At 41.5% G+C, this 17,217-nt stretch overlaps 1 protein-coding gene across 15 annotated transcripts in view; it reads right to left on the reverse strand.

Annotated features, from left to right (window-relative positions):
• Nucleotides 1–17,217, reverse strand: part of LOC117158801 (protein muscleblind) — a 401,892-nt gene that overhangs the window by 50,197 nt on the left and 334,478 nt on the right. For 10 of the 15 annotated variants that reach the window (XR_013059279.1, XM_033338098.2, XM_033338091.2 and 7 more), the window contains 2 exons: nucleotides 3,293–3,463; nucleotides 1,670–1,750 (listed from right to left, as the gene is read on the reverse strand). Coding sequence is in view for 14 of the 15 variants with exons in the window: in XM_033338091.2 (XP_033193982.2) it covers nucleotides 1,670–1,750; nucleotides 3,293–3,463 (252 nt within the window). In the remaining variant the exon portion in view is untranslated. The remainder of the gene's footprint in view (nucleotides 1–1,669; nucleotides 1,751–3,292; nucleotides 3,464–17,217) is intronic. The other 5 variants (XM_033338092.2, XM_033338103.2, XM_033338102.2 and 2 more) reach the window with 1 other exon arrangement.

Raw genomic sequence — 17,217 nt, forward strand, 5'->3', positions numbered from 1 at the left:
CAAAAGTTAGTAAAATTCGGTGGCGAAGATTTTCCCGTTTCCTCAAAGCTAAACAACGAGCAACGATGTGTAAACGCTTAATTAAACGATTCGGACATCTGGATCGAATTACCTCGAGCGTTAAATTATGCCGTATGAATCGAGCTAACAACAATTTTAACCAATCTAGAGGGAAATTGTAACGAGTGGAAATTAGCGAAGAAAAGAATAGGATATATGGCTCGCCAAGTCTTAATCGTTCGTTTCTTTCTCGGTGGTAACCGCTACTTTGAACGACAAGCGCGCGTTCCCATAAGAAGCGTTTGGTTTTGCAGAGAACGGGCTTCCCAGAACCGAAGGCAGGTAATTTGAAGCGCAGCCGAATGAGCTGAACGCCCGTTCCTTCTTCTTCTTCTTAAGGACCTGTGTGCTTGTATCCTTCGAACTTTCGCCGAGTTCACGCCATCACGTGGTATAGAAGCTTCCAAGGCAACCGAGGAACGCTAACCGCCGAAAAACTTTCAACCGCGCGATAATCGTCGTTGACCCGGAAAACGATTTTCGAGTTACTCTCCGGGCAAACAATAATCTATTGGCGGGAAGTCAGCGTACCTCGATTATTCGCCATTTGCTCGCGTTTCTCTCGTTCTTCGGTCGATTTCCCGTATCGAATCGACGCTGCATCCAACGATCTTACTGGATCAAATGACATATTACGATCTTGTATACATTTAATTACGCTCGAAACTGTTCAAAGTGACAAAGATTGCCCGATTTAAACACGAAAAAATATATTTTTTGTTCTCTTCTTCTCGCATAAGATAATAATATGTATATACGTTGTTTATAATTGCAGTTTAGGCCTCAGTTACGTTGTCCATATAAATTAAACAAAAAAAAATAAAAATTTAACATATACGATATTCATATCCTTCGTCTTGTTTATACTATAAATCCCTTGTATATACGATATATTTGTTTCCAAAAACGCGATGTTAAAATTTTCTATAACTAATAATTTTACAAAAAAAAAGTTCAATCTATTATTTCTTCCTATATGTCCTGAATAATTTTTACGTACATACATATACGATCTTATGGCATATTGAAAAGTTCTAGAAAAAAACTAGGTGCGCGTTCTTAAAACGTATTATATGGAAAAATAAGCAGAATAGAATAAGTAGATATTATCGAATTGAAAGATATTTCACGGAGAACGAGAGAAACTCGGCGATTTAACTCTTTGTTGGCCGCAAAATAATTCATGCTTTCGAGGAAAACCCTCTAAAGGAAAAACTTTATCGTGACATACAGAGAAACTTCTTATATTTCGATAAAAACAAAACGAAATATTTCGTAAAGCATGCAGATCAAGTCTCAATCTTAATTTACAGTGCGGCACTCTTTTAAAAACAAGTCGAAGCTTTCATACAAACGCTTACTAGACTTACAGGCACACTAACTTGCGCGACAGCGACGCCATCTTGCAAATCTGTTTCTTTCTAATTAATCATACGTATTAAAATTAAGGATTTTTTTCAACAAAATTTACATATAATGATATTTACATTAATAAGAAAAAAAGAACATATATAACAGTTCGAGTAGATTTGTTTTGGAGGGTCGGCGCCGTCGCGTGCACTTTAATTAACTAAAAAATTAGTGGAAGCCAACCAAAACCAGGAGTTACCATAAAGGCGTGGGTAGCGAGAAGTTGCTGCTGGATTTGCTGTTGAAGGTGATGGTGTGGTGCCGGAGGTGCCGGTGCCTCCTGTTCACCAATGACGTAATTGGAGAACACACCAACAATCAACCACAACCACGAGAGCCACAGCGGCAAACATAGGGGACAGACAGGCAGTCATACGAGTAGTATAGGGTTCGATGTCACGTAGCAACGACTATGAATTATTATGTCATGAAATAAAGAAGTAGGTGGGCGTAATTATGATGGTTTGATTTCTTGGTGAAAATTTCCTTTAGACGCCGAGATATCATTACTGGGGAACGAAATTTTTCGTTATTCGCAACCTTTAAACGTTTCATTTTTTGCACGTGCACGCATTCGAAAGAGAGACGAGTCTATTAACTCCTTGCCTTATAATATCGAGTCGTAATATACTTGTTCAACGAAGGTAGATCAAAGAAGGCAGGCTCTAACTTTAGTTTCAGATCGACAAGTATATAAATATGTACAATTTGTCGATATACCGCGTCTGATACGGCGTTGCAACATTCTTGCAGTACAAACACAGGAATGATTCGGAACACTTGTTACTCAAACGTTTTGCTTTTCAAGATCCGACGATGCATATTTTATCTCTTGTCAACGAGTTCACGTGTTATTTAGTCAATAATTTGTTTCGAACAGTTTCGTTACTCGTAAAAATTAGCAACATTCGTGTTTTAGGGTTACCCAGCAAACACGAAAACATCGTTACAGGCAAGGGATTAAACGACTGATCATCTTTCGTAATTTACATATTTATCGCTATAATTTCTTTCTTTTTTCAATAATTGCAGTAGATTTTGTGGATTCGCCAAATGGTATGTATTATGATTTAAAAAAAAAAAAAAGAGAAAAAGAAATACTTTGACGAACCAACAAAATAATCGTTTGCTTTTATAATTTATAATGTCGTGGTATCCGACGGCAATCTAGGAGAACTAATAATTGTAACTACGGTCTTTTCTCTATTTAGCTATTTGATTTTTCAACAAATATTGACTGTCTATCGAGAATCATGGATAAATTAAAGGAATAGGGGGTGACACTGACCAAAAACATGCGGCGTGCTAAAATTTACTCTCTGAGGTTTTATCTTTCGGTGCAATGCCCGCAAATATAAAGAACGTCGGCAAATAAGAACGACTAGGTGTGATATTCTTCAAGAGCTTAAATCGATTCATATCGTCCAAGTCTAACTTAGATATCGAAGCACACGAAACAAGATATTCTTCGATAAAGTCTAAATTTTGTAAAATATGAATATGCTAATTTTTAAAATGTATATCTTATCGAGACATTAACAACGATAAAATCTGCCAAAGAAATGATTTGGTCGAGTATTCAGCGAGTCAAAGAATCTTTAATTATCGTAGCAGAAATATAATTTTTGATAAGAAACTGGCAGCGGTACACCTTATCGTTAATCATTTACATGGCGTTACCTACCAAAAAGGTAATCTAGTGGTAGTCGTCGACTAACACAGACAAAACTCAAGATCTCTCGATCGTGGTAAAAAGAAAAATGTGTGGATGTGTGAACAGCAGAAGACGTGGTGCAACGAATGTGTTAAAGTTCGGACATACCACTGCTGGTACCTGACCAGGCACTAATGGTTGGGCCGGTGTAAGACCCATCTGCTGCATCAGCGCATTCTTCAAAGCTAAATGATTACGCCCGTTAATCAAAAGCTGGTCCTTCAGGTGCTGCGGTGGATGGAAATATTTGCATGGCGGCTTTTCGCGATTACATCGGCCCTGAAACAGAAATAAAACCCAATATATTACGATCCACTCTGGACATCGTGTCTACGGACGTAGATTACCTTTCACGCATATATTAGCTACGTTTCGTTCGTATAAGTACAGAGATTATCAAATCAAACGAACGGGATTCCTTTCTATATGTATCTAATAGATATATTGGATTATTGTCGCCTTTGGCGCGGATAAAATGTTATCATCGATAAAAGTAGATGAGATTCAAGGATAGCATAGAATTAACAAGAAACGTTAACGCAGGAAATTCCTCTTCGAGCACATAAGGACTCGAGCTTGTACAAGTGGCAGAGGTGCACGATTAAACGCAATTTTAATTACAGACCCATCTCCACGGTGAACAATATTCCCACGAAAGGTCCACGCGTGCGATAACACGACACCATTACACGCGTCGCAATGTAATCGCGCGGTAATCTTACGTGCGCACACAGCCTATCTGCAATTTGCCCGTAAGTGAAACACGCTCACGTACAAGTGGTTTATAATGCAGCTAATATCGAAAGCTCTGCCTTCCTCTCTCTAGATTTTCCGCCCTTTCGTAACTTGGGTGCCGTAGCGAGCTTTAACGTGATTTCAGGCTTCTGCGCATCGTTGCACTGCTGTGGGAGTAAGTGGCATAATTGAAAAAAAAAAGAAAGAAAAGGAGAGAGCAATATGATTCAAAAAGTTCCCATTAACGATTCAGAAAAATGCAGTTCTCGTTGGAAATTCGAAATATTGGAATCAAAACGGTGTTCATGATTCTTTAACAACAACGAAGGCAACGAAATTAACATCGATTTACTATCTTACAATAGCGTTTCATTCGACACGACGGGTTCGAATAAGCTACTTTTAAGCCAGGTTACATCTCGACAACCATGACACGGAAGTTTGCATGGAAGTCAGAGATGGATAAGCAGGTCGATAGGACGTAATCCCTATTCATCGCATCGTGAAACAAGTGTCAAGACGCGTTTGCGTCAAATGAATGTACACTCGTTGAAAATGCATCCTGTCGATTTTTCTTCGCTTTGTCCTAACTCGTTCGTTGGTTTGCGTGAAACACGCATTAGAAGCTTTTTATGACGACAATTTTTAATTGCAAGTGACGATATCGACAAGTAGTGACTATCGTCACTGATAATATTATTGAATTGAAAGTAATTTTGTCAAATTAGATCGGCTAGGATTATCGATCTTGCCGTGCAGGCATCTTGACATCATTTTTTAACGACACCCTGCAAAGTTACAGGCAGAAGGGAGAAAGGAAGATTATAGGAAAGGAAGGAGCGGAGAGGACGGAAGATACGAAGAAGATCGGAGATAGAGGATCGAGGAAGAAAGAGAGAGAGAGAGAGAGAGTCAAGAACAAGGTCAGGCGGTGTCACGATGGTACTAATTAGACCCTAACAATATTAGTTCAGGTAAGACGTCTAGGATGGCGAAGGTGAGGCAACAGCAGCCGGTAGGCAGCCGTGCTTTCTTACGGAAATCCAGTGGCTTTCCATAATAGCAGCTTGCAAGCGTGAAACCGACCTCAGAGGGTGGGCTCGTCTGTGAAGGGATGCCTCCTCAAATATCGCCTAATTAAGCACATTCGAGGAGTTTCGAGGAATAATGTGTACCAGCCAGCGAGAAACTTTCGACCCACTGAGAACGCAATTGCCCCTCATCTCCTTCTCTCTCTACCTTGTCTTCTCTCTGCTTTTACATATAGCTGTTTCTATCTTCTATCAACCTTTCTAACTTTTCTCTTCTATCTTCTTGCTTCCCCTTCCGTATTTAGTACCACTTCGCTCTCCACTCAATTTATCGCTTCACTCTTTTCTTTATCTTTTTCTCTGTGTTTCTTTTTCTTCTGCTTATTACCTTCTTTACTATACGTACAGGTACTTTTCCACTTTACCACGATTTTCATCTTTGCACTTACCTCCTTTCGTCCCTTCCACCTTCGCTGCGATATAAACGAATGTCGAGCGTGAAAACTATCGCCGCTAACACTAACTCGAACTAGCCGCGAGTTTTTTCATAAACGTCGAAGCGGAACTCTTTTCTACGTTGTGGAACGTTGTCTAGCTCATTTGCGATGTTTCAGCGGTTTTACGATTGCAACAGAGAGCTAGAAAAATTTGATTTCCAACAACGAAAATAGATTTGTATTTTGTTCGTTTGGCCTTCCATCAATCACCATAGCCTATCTACACGTGCTACTTTTCGTATAATTTATCACATTGCGCAAATCGATAGTTCATAGATTCTTGCGATTAGTCCAACATCTATTTCAATATTTAGTTTGACAGATCAATTACTTGCAACAGTATTTCACGGAAAAAGGCATTATATTAGGTTTTATAGGAAGTATTATACTGGAGTGTGAGAAACTATGTAGATTCTATAACAGATAACCTGCTACTTTCCGATTATAGCGCAATAATAAACGTAAATCGATTCGAACGCTCGAAAATGATACGCAACTGCGACGCAAATGTCGCGTTCCACTCGGGTAATGACACTTGTCAAATTTTTCTGAAATATCACGCGATACACGCGTTATTCCAAAGCCTCGATTAATTTCGGGACGATCTCCTGCGCTTTCTCGTAAAAGATTCCTCTTCGCAGCGGGGAACGCAATCGCGAAGAACGTAATCTTCGATTGCTGCGCTGAAGCTCCTGCCAGACTCTAACATGGCGTCGGTTGAACTTAATAATAAACAGAGGAGCGCATTATCATCGGGATGCAAATAACGGTAGTTTCCTTGGAATTTAAAGCGAGCGTATATTTTAGACGGTGCTAACTGGCGAGCGTAGTATTAAAGTTGATTTAAAGGGTCTACTGATAAGAAACAGCATTCTCCGGGGAACCATGCGAAATGTTCCTTCCCTCCTAATTTTAACGAAACTTTAATGATATTTAGGGGAGGAGAAGATATATGTATGTATAAATACGGCGTCACAATAAAGAGATTTAACGCTTTGCGAATTTACAGTACTCGTCGAGAGTATGTAAATACCACGTAAATTCTAAAATCAATCTTTACAACGAGAAATACAAAATGTTTACCGGTACCGAACGCTTTATTTATAGTAATTGTTAGTTTAACCTTTTAATCAAAAACGGTACGTTACCATGTAACTAGATTAAAATACCGATTACAGAGAATTAGTAAAATTACCAGCAAATGGAACAAACTTTGGATAATATAAATACGCGAGTATATTATTATTACGCATCCGTTGCATGGCGTAACAGAAGATGGTGATTAAGGTAGATCTCGCTACATTCACGAGCAAATTGCTGGTTACGGAAACAAGAGTATGAGGCAAGGGTAAGAAGGTGAAATCGAGGGGATGGAAAATCAACCGGACGGTCTAAATCGAAGGTTACCGACACCTCAGCTGGCATTCGTTCGTACATAAATCATCGATCCAAAGCGGGCAGGTGTACCACGAGCAAAAAATATTCCACTCGGAGGAGAATGGTCAAGTAACTCGAACCTTCTAACAGTTTCGACTTTCTGGCGTCACTGAGGGAGCGGCGGAGAAAGAAGACAGAGTGCGAGATGGGGTCGACTCAATTACAGTCGCTGAACGACGCGATAATTGGGATCAAGATTGATTGTCTTCCTTTCCGTTGGTCTGACCTTTCGCGAGCGAGAAAACAACTGCTGCCTGTTCTTTTCTCCGCTCCTACACCCAAGCTCGAACGTGCGAACGGTCGCGGCCCCTCTCGAACAAATTGTTACCGCAACGGAAACATATGCTCGAGGGATACACGTCGAAAGTCTCATTGCATTTGCATTTGTTAGGAGCGCCGTGAACGTTTTTGAATCGAGTAGAATAAAAAATCGAAGAAAAAAGATTTCACGCGTGACACTTTCTATGTCAACCTTTGAAATGCGTCACTATCGGTAAAGTAACGGGGTATAAGATTTATCATACGCTAAAATTCGCAACTCTCAACGGCGAAATTAATTTGAACGAAATTATGTCCGTGTCAAATTTCGCGTTAGTTTCGTCAAAGAAGAATAGCGAATCGAACGATCGAAAGGCGGGATTTGTGGTTGAAAACTAGAGCAGCGATAGTTAATTTCTAATTTAGGTTGTGTTAGCGGATTTGTTTGCACGGGCCAAGCGAGATGATAGATATAGACATAAAAGCTTGAAGGGAGAAACTAAAGTATGAATATAAAAAATACGAGTGAAAATATTTGCAAGTCGGAAAACTTTGTAAACTCGATTCTTACAATCCCGCGATCGTCCCAAAAAGACAAACGAAATCAAATATTTTTCTCTGGAAATCTTCCTGAAAGCGTCAAAAAGGATCCCGACCAAACATACCCTCCCAACAGCCTTAAAAAACGAGAGGAAAGAAAGTAGACGGAGCGGTAAGACGACAAACAAGTGAGAAATGTAGAAAAACGAAGAAAGACAGAGAGAGATAAAGGCAGCAGGAGGGATGGTAGGGAATGCTCGCTTCATGGTTGCAGAAGGTCGACGTCGAGCAACCTTTTTCACCTCGATAAAGCCTTGTCGTCGTAGGTGGCCGACGAACACGATCCTTCAGACTCCGGGCTAACCCCGCTTTATAACCTCTCACCCGTCTTCCCTTCGCCTCTGATGCGCTTCACGTCTCGCGAGGGTGGAGTCACACGCCGAAAGCGGAAGATCGGTTGTCGTTGAAAGAGCAAAAGCGTCATAGACAGGATGATAGAGAGTAACTGGCACATCGAACGGGTCTAGAAGAGGCGTTCGGAGCGACGAAACGAAGAAGCGAAAGAGAATAAAGATACGAGAAAGAAGAAGAGGAAGAGCTAGAAGGAGAAGAAGAAGCGGATGAAGGGCAAGGGGGAGGAGAAGGAGGAGGAAGAGGCGGAGTGTGGTAGAGAGGAAATGGGAGAGACGCAGGAAAGCACAGAGGAGCGCTGCAAGGGCTGCAAGGCCGGGTGGCCAAGATTACTAGGATTTGCGCGTAGATTTGCATATCGATTTTCCTGTGCAACGGTGTCGTATGACGGCAAGCGGCGCGCGATTTCCCTTAATTTCGTCGAGGGAACTAGCTACGACATTAGCCTCGTGGCTACGTTTAAACACGCTTGTTTCACACCGATATAGCTTGCCAAAATTTCTTCCTCTTTCTCTCTCTCTCTCTCTCTCTCTCTCTCTCTCTCTACGTATATACGTGTATTTGGTTCGCCGTGTACGCGTTTCTCTGTTCGTTGATGCTCATAAAAGTGTTAATCCTGTTAACTACTGTAACAATCGTATAAATCGTATTTGCATCGCAAAGTGGAAGTATCGGGCATTCGAATGGAATTAGGTTAATCGATGGATATTGTAAGTTGAGAGACGTAGCACGTACGATATGTCTGTAACTATGGCGTGTTTCTATAATTTTTTAGATTAGAATCAATCGCTTTGACATAATTTATAATCGCAGCTAATTTTTTTCGCGCGAAATAAGAATAACTAAAGGCGTTATCATTTTACAATTATTCGATGCCGGGAAACGTAATTGCGTTTTCTCGCATCGAGAAATAATTTTGAAAAACACGGATAAACGCGTAAAAGATATAACGGCGTAATAAAGCGATCGAATTAATTTGAACAAAGGCCGTTTAATCATGAAACATGTATCGCTTACGTGTGATCATTCTTGTTACTTCGATCAGCTTTTAACTAAAGTAACTTTCCGAGTTTCAGTATTTTATATGTCATTTTTTTCTACAATTCTTTCTAATCAACAAGATATAAGATACGATTATACAATTATATGAATTCAATTTTGCTCTTTTGTCGTATGATATGTTATTACATTCGCGTCAAAAGTATTTACTCGTTTCGACTACGAACAATCAAGAGGGGCACGTCCAGTCAAAATAATAAAATTAATTAAATTATACTCGTTGAGAAACTCGAAGCATCTAGGCATTAATGAGATTAAATCTTTAGAATATCGTAAAAGTTGGATCGTTTGAGCTTCGAAGAGTGGAAACCAGCGGCGCGACGCGACGTCTAGATAAATTGATGAGCCTGCATAAAAATCACGAAAAGAATGCACGTTGTTCGATTGGAATCGAAAAGTCGGCGAGGAGGGTGCGCGTTTCGGTTTAATTTTTCAGTAGTAGAGAAAAATGACCGGACGTCGAAGAAAATCTGGGACATTAGTCCCACGGCTGCGTTAAATGCGATCCGTTACGCGACGATACTATTTTTCATCTTGTCCCCCGAAATTACCATAGCGAACTCAGGAGAACGGTAGTAAGAAGAAATCAGCGATGGCCGAGATTTATCACAGTATTTAAATTCTTACGTGAGAAATTTTCGAACAGTACTTTTCATTCCGATATTCGAAGGGAATTCTCCGATCGATGATATTGTCGAGATACAGTCGAATATCACCGAGTAATCTTTTCCGTACAACGACACTGTCAAATACGATCAAGTATGATTCAAATTTTAAAAGATCTGGATATTCTTCGAAATATTCGGGATTTTGGTCAAGCGTCGATCTCGTTTTAGTTGGTTTAGTCTTTGTTTTCGTAAGATAAAGATATCGTGTTTTATAACGATACTCAAATTACACAACTGTATACGCCTGTTATGGAAGGATTCAAAGGTTCCATCGAACAGCTATATTTTATATTTTTTCAACGATATAAGGGAGATTTGTTAAGAAACCACGGCAGGACGTAAACACGATATACGAAAAAATCGTATTAGCCGATATGAGATGAGATTCGAAAGTACGCGGAGTTGCGTAATGAGGAAGGGTCGAAGGAAAGGAAAAAGGAAGAAAAAAGTTTCCTCGTTTATCCTTAAATTTCGAGCGATCGTAGATTCCAGCTAGCTAGCTGGTACGTACATATACATAAATACATATATACATACAGATGCCACGACGTTGATCAGGGAACAACGTCATGTTTTTCCCCTAAGTAATCCAGATAACAAAGTTCCTCTCAATCTGGCCTATCATCGCGCCAATATCCGCTGGCTGCGTCCCGTGCCGCCATCTCGATATTTCCTTCGGCAAAAGAGGCTCCGTTGTTGATCGCATTACTTGCTCCCGAGAAAGGATATTGCGAAATAGAGAGCCTTTTCGTTGGCCCTTACCTTGTATACGATTAATTCTCTCTACGAGTACGAAATTAACGCTGTCTCACGAAGGTCAATACAACGCCCTTCCTACCCTTTTGTCACACCCTTCCTTTTTTAACGGTAATATCGAGTTAAAGCATACGCTTGCCTGGCATTTCTTTCTCAAAGATGAGAATTTTATCCTCTTTCGGGAATTTTTACTACAAATATATATGCATAGGAGCATGCAAAACATTCTAAAATCAAAAAGGGTGGATATAATTTGGCACAAATGTTACTAATCATTCAAATAACCATTCTTTGGTAAATTAGACCGATTCTCCCTCGTAAGAACAACCCATAAATCCGAACGATTCGGCCAATCGCTCTTTAACGAAACGCACCCCGCGATTAACCGAAAATTACTGGAGAAACTTTTAGCCACGAAACGAATAGCAACGGACGAACACCTTGGATCTCGGGCAAACAGAGAAACAAGAGCGCAACGCGAAGAAACTTTTTACAGGATTTCGCAACGATGGACAGGCAACAGCTGGATGCCTATACGCTTTCGCAAAGAGCGGCGGGAATGACGGGATAAAGTGGTCGACGAGGGACAAGGGGAGTTTCGGGCCGAGTTTCATACGTTTCCGGGCGAGTTTGTCACGCTCTGCTCCTAGAATTGTGGCTACAACTACCGACAAGCTTCTCTCGCTCTCTCTCCCTATCTTGTCCAACTACTCACACCCTTTCTTCTTGCTCGTTCTTCCTGGCCAGCCTTCCATATCTCCGTTTCTGTCTTCGTCTCTAAAGCTTCTCACGAACGCGGAGTTTTAGCTAAGACGAGCCGGCTGGTTAATTCGAAAAGTGCCGGCACACTACGTGCGTTTCTCCACGTGTACAACCTTCTTCCCGTGTTGGTCGTCTTAGAAAAGCTCCCTGACGCTGGTGGAAAGCCAGGCCAAATGACATCAGGGGTCCCGTTTCATTACGTCGAGAACGTGAAAGCCCAGCTGAGTCAGTGGCTATATACCCTTGGTGTAAAGGGAATTCCGTTATTTCCCTTTTTTTTGCTTTTCTTCCTCTTCTTTTCTCTTTTCGTTAGCTGCTAAAGATATTTCTCGGTACCACAAAGCGTTCTTTACCTCTTACCGTTTGCTCGACCGTCCGTTCAGACACACGCAAGAGTCGCTAAATGACAAAAATATTTCAGATCGTATATCAATACGCGATCTCTTTCGAAGAAAAAGGGAAAAAGATTATTGGAAGAGTCTTTAATTACAACGCACCGTTCCATTTTTTCTTGCAACAAAAATAGAATCCTCGAGATAGCAACGACTCGAGTAAACGGCTAACTTAACTTAATTATCAAACGCGTAACTCGGTGGTATTTTAAGTTAATTACAAACATACGCCCAGGATGAAACAATCGCTATTATAATTTCTCGTCGCTTGTAAAGAAAGAAAAGGAGAAAAAGGCACGTTGACTGCTTCGAATCGATTGAATTTTTCGTCGCGAAAGTTCCACGAACTTTCAAGCAAACGATAGTCGGCTAACAATATCCGCAGAACACGGCGAATAAACGAGAATTCGCTGTCTACCGCTTCACCAGCAGCGTCGATATAATTCCTTCAACTTTCTGCTTGACGAAACTACTTCTCAATGACGAACAACAGGAGCGGATCGTTCTGTATGGGAAGCTCGGTTCGTAGGATGAGGTTAAATGACCAATACTTCTCCGAAGCATTTCTATCCAATTGTTCGTCGCAGTTATCCACCTGAAATTCTCTTCCCTCTTTCATTTGTCGCTGAACTTTCCTTGAAAAATGTAAAAAGATGCAATTTCCTCGAGTCGATAGCAATTCAATTTACTCGCGTTCCTTGTTTAAATAGGGATGCTTGCACCTTTACTTCTATTTATTTTATAGTTTATATATTATTTATATCGAACTTAAAATTCAATTTCCCGAATCTCTATTTATCACAAATCGTTCGGTTCCTTTGTATAAAGCCTTGTATTAGTCCTATTAGCCGTTAATTGCTGAAAAACGTTCCACGTATTTTATCTCTCGTTGAACAACTGTTGACACGAGGGGCAGTGTATTATCGGCACGTACAACGATCCATTCAAGAGCTCTTAATGAGGCGACGAACAAATGAAAATTATTAGCGATAAATAAATTGAATCGCGAATGGTGACGAGTGGGAACAAAGTTTAAACCGAAGCAAAAATCACGCTCTCCCTTCCTCTCTCTCTCTCTCTCTCTCTCTCTGACTCTCTCTTTCTCGTTGTACAAAAGCAAGTGGATCCATTGAAATCTCTACAATAACGACAGCAACAATAACAACAAGTCCCTGCGAAACGTCGATCTTTGACGATGACGCGATAAATGCAGCGGTAAATAAAGCAAATGGATATGCGAAAGCAAACATTAATTGAACGCGAAAACGATTTGCATTCCTGAAATTGAAAGATAGATAGGCAAATGGCGGTAGATCGTGAAGAAACGGACAAGTGGTTGAGGAATCGTTGTCTGCCCGTTCTGCTATCGATATATATGTAATACGTACAATAAGCGAATCTGCAATTCATGTTACGACAAAAAAGAACGTTTCGTGGATCGATCGCGACTAAGAGAGACAGAGAGAGAGAGAGAGAGAGAGAGAGAGAGGGAAGGAGGAAAATGCGACGATTTATCAAGCACTCCGTTAGTTACATAGTGACTCGTCGTCTATTCGTTTGAATAGAAGTAATGCGATCGCTCATTTGGATCTCGTCTTTCGCTGTTTTTCCGACAGAATTAAAAAAATTAAACGACGTTGATCGAAAATCGAAAAATGCTAGTAGCGTCTCTGTGTTCGATAACGGGATAATAATCATTAGAAGAGCGTATAGAGTTAGTTAGGAGGAGAAGTAGTAAATGTTCTTATTATTATTTTGTCTCATTAAATCGAGCAAAGATTCAGACAAACGTAACTGCTGTTATTAGAAAATTTGTCTTACTTCGAGTTAATCGGATATTGTATATCTTCGTGGAAACACAGGCCGCGCGCTGCATTAGCTCGTGATATATCGCGTAAATTATTCCAGCCTTTCCACCGCTTGGATATTTGCTCTCGGAATACAAGAGTCCCCATCGTTTCCGCCTCGACTCGATACACCAAGCCGAGAATTATTCGGCATCGAAATGAGATTCGGCTCGTGGCACCGCACGCGTCACATTTCGGCTTCGACCAGCCCCGAATCTCGACGAACGTCGTGCAACCGAAGCGAAACGTGGGCGCGAACGTCGCCGTTGCGAAAGATCGTGGAATGAAATCTTGGCCACGGCGAAATTTCCAGATATCATATCCTCGCGTAAGAGGGGTTGTCGCGGTTACGTGCCCGCAATATGCAAAAACAGAATTCCCGGTGTCTGAAACTTCCATCCCGGAAGCCGTGGAGGTGCAAGGAGCCGGCATTGGTGGTTCGTTCGTTTTAACAGGAACGCGACAGGATAACAGCATGGAATTATTAACGGCACGGTTGCAAGGACGCGACACTTTCCAACTAAATTAGAGGAACAAGTTGGCCAAGCGCGTCTCTCATTATCCTGACAAATTTCGCGTCTCCGCCGCTCCGCCACCGAAGGGGGCAAGGGGAACAGTCCCGTAAAGGTGACTCCGCTTCTCCGCACGTTACATATTAATGCGTAAAAGTTAATTCCGATGCTGGAGATCATTTATGTAGATCACGAACTATATTAGTCTAGCCTATATAAGATCGTCTGATATCAGGTCTATCTCTCTACTCCGTCTCCGCCTCGAATCTGCAAAATTCTTAACCACGTTTACTCTGCCCGAGCTTCGAGTTATCACGTGCAAAACGCGAATTATTCGTCCGTACTGTATCACGTACAAGGTGAATAAGGAATTTTAACGCTACGAGGGAAACGTGTTTGACAGTTTTCGAAAAGTTTACGACGAGGAAATATTAGCCAGCTAAGACCAGTCGAAATTTTTTAACATTTCTCGTCTTTCGTCGTACTGCAATTTCTAACCAATTTCGTATTAAATTTAAGTTCCTGTCTTTAAAGAAATCTGAAAATTCTACGATATTACAAAGTTTTCATAAAAATGTTCGCTTTTTCCCTGGCCGTAAACGAACGGAATGAAAAAGGCATCGGAGGGCAAACACGGTTGGTAGCTTTAATCTGGAAAACATCGAAGAAGTCACGCCCGTATCGTAAACCCGACCCGCGACAGTGTGGTGAACGGAAACAGCGCGTGTGCGCGATTACACGTGATTCTGAAATACGGCCGAACGCGAGAAATTTATGTGCGGAAGGCCAATCCGTATTTCACGCCGATCGGAGAACTATGAGGCATTAAAGCGACTTCGTGGATAAAAAGTAAAAAAAAAAAAAAAAAAAGAAAGAAAGAATAAGAGAACGAACGTAACTAAACAACGATGGTGTAAGTAACGTTGGAAGTACCGGTTTTCGAATTAACGTGCGGTTAAGCGTTCGGTTAATTTAAAGATAGATATTTAAAGATAGATCAGTTAATCGGTCAGAAAAGTACAAATATATATTCGCGGAATTTTGCGAATTGAAACAAAATAACCACGACTAAAGTAGAAATAAAGTAATCACCTTTTAGATGATTTTGTCTGGAATATTAATTTATCGAAAGGCTGGCATATTAATTTATCACGCATCCGAAAAAAAGTTCTACGTCGCAACACAAACGAACCGGCAGAAGAAATATAAAGTGGGGAGTAGAAAAATAGAAAAGCCGGAAATAAAAATTGAGAAAGGCGATGGAAAACGTCGTGACAGATTTCGATTGTCGGGGTGCGGAATACGTGGCGATAGATGAAAAGGGCTTCTGGTAACAACGAGTTGTGGAATATCGGCATGACGGCTTTGCATACACGTGAATGCGCCTTACCATGAAAGGATATGACAGATCAATGCCGAAGCCGGCGAATAAACTCGCGGATAACGTAAATCAGGTATTTCAAGCAGCGGCACACTACGTACGTCAACTGCTGAAAACGTCTGATTGTAAATACTAATTAACCGCGTGAACTAGCTTTGATGGACAGGTAGCGGTCGCGTAATTGCGCTAGAAGCGTCATCGAACGAAACGCCGATGGAACACGTGCGAAAATTGCGTATGGAAACGTACACGATGTTTTACACCTATTCGTGGTCGCCATTAGAACGAAATTGGAAATATCGAATTTAATCACTTGCGCCTACTCGCTGCTCGTATCCCCATTTTCCCTCGTTTTCTTTCTTTCTTCTCGATGCTGTATCATGACCGATATCCGATGTAAATACTCGAAATATCACCGAAGCGTATCCGAAGTTCTTAACGACGTAGTTTTCTTATCCCCAAATATCGGTCGACGTTTTTTACAGCTCGCTTCGAGAAGGAAAAAGGGATTTCTACGAAAGCTTCAACGTTTATATCTCGCGCGAAACATCTTCTGTGATGGTTGGTTATCCGAATTCTAAGGATCATCGGCGATCTGCCGTCATCGATCCGAGGGACAGATTAAATTCCAATTTTGAGGCGAACGACGAAACACACGCGGATCCATTTTCCCTATCTAGATCCGGTGGAAAACGGACATGGGAATAATTATGCGGGAAAGCGCGCGTCCAACCGTTCTCCTTGCCTCTCCATCAGTCCTCTTCTATTCCGAATCTCAATGACCCGTTCGAAATGGAAGGGAAATTCACCGCGTGCCACGCGTCTTTCAGCCGATCTTCAACTATATACAACACTGGGTACCGTGATTGTCGTCGGATCGACGATTTAACAAGACATTTCTCCGAGTGTGAGTTATCGTTTAATGAACGCCGCTTCGACTTCGGGACGTTGAAGCACCCTAGAGTCTAGTGCAGCGTGCGGGCCTGGCTTTGCCACTCCAGGCTCTAAGGGCTGCCAACCCCCCTGATTCTCTGTCTGTCTATCTCTCTCTCTCTCTCTCTCTCTCTCTGCCTCCTCACCCAACTCTCTGTCGTCTTTCTCCTTCTACACGCGTTACTGCTCCCTTTCGCGAGCTCGTATCAGGACCTCGACGGTTAACCGGGCCTGAGAAGTCGTGATAATTTGTACAGTGGGAGAGATAGAGAGAGCTAGAAAAGAGGCTAGACGAGAATAGACAGAGATGGACGAAGGAAGAGAAATTTGAGTTCTTAGCGTTTGATTCGTCAGCACAATTAAACGAATTAATAGGCGTCGCTTGGCTCGTTCAACCACCCCTACTCAGGAGCGAGGAGACTCTCTTCTATTTCTCTTTCTCTTTCTCTTGTTTTCCGTCCCTCTTAATCTCCTCGACACTGCCGATTTCAATCCCCGCCACTTCATCTCCGTCGTCTCTTCCACTACAACCAGGATAACAATCAAAGTTTGCTTGGAAATGTACCGATTTCCGCCCGCCGCAAATGGCCATCCAGCTAACCAAAAAACTTGACGCGAATTCGTCTATTCTTCGCTCGAGGACCACGAGGATCGATCTTCTTTTGAATTCTATATCAGCGAATTCGCCGTTTTTGCAAAATTTCGCTAACGTCGTTAGCTCGATCCCAAACGGTACGAAATCAAAAACATCGTAGACTGAAATATGTACTTGCACGTAGATTAAAGAATTACATACGTTGATACCCTTTTTCGA

The sequence above is a fragment of the Bombus vancouverensis genome, chromosome 9 (assembly GCF_051014615.1).
Source record: "Bombus vancouverensis nearcticus chromosome 9, iyBomVanc1_principal, whole genome shotgun sequence".
Lineage (NCBI taxonomy): Eukaryota > Metazoa > Arthropoda > Insecta > Hymenoptera > Apidae > Bombus > Bombus vancouverensis.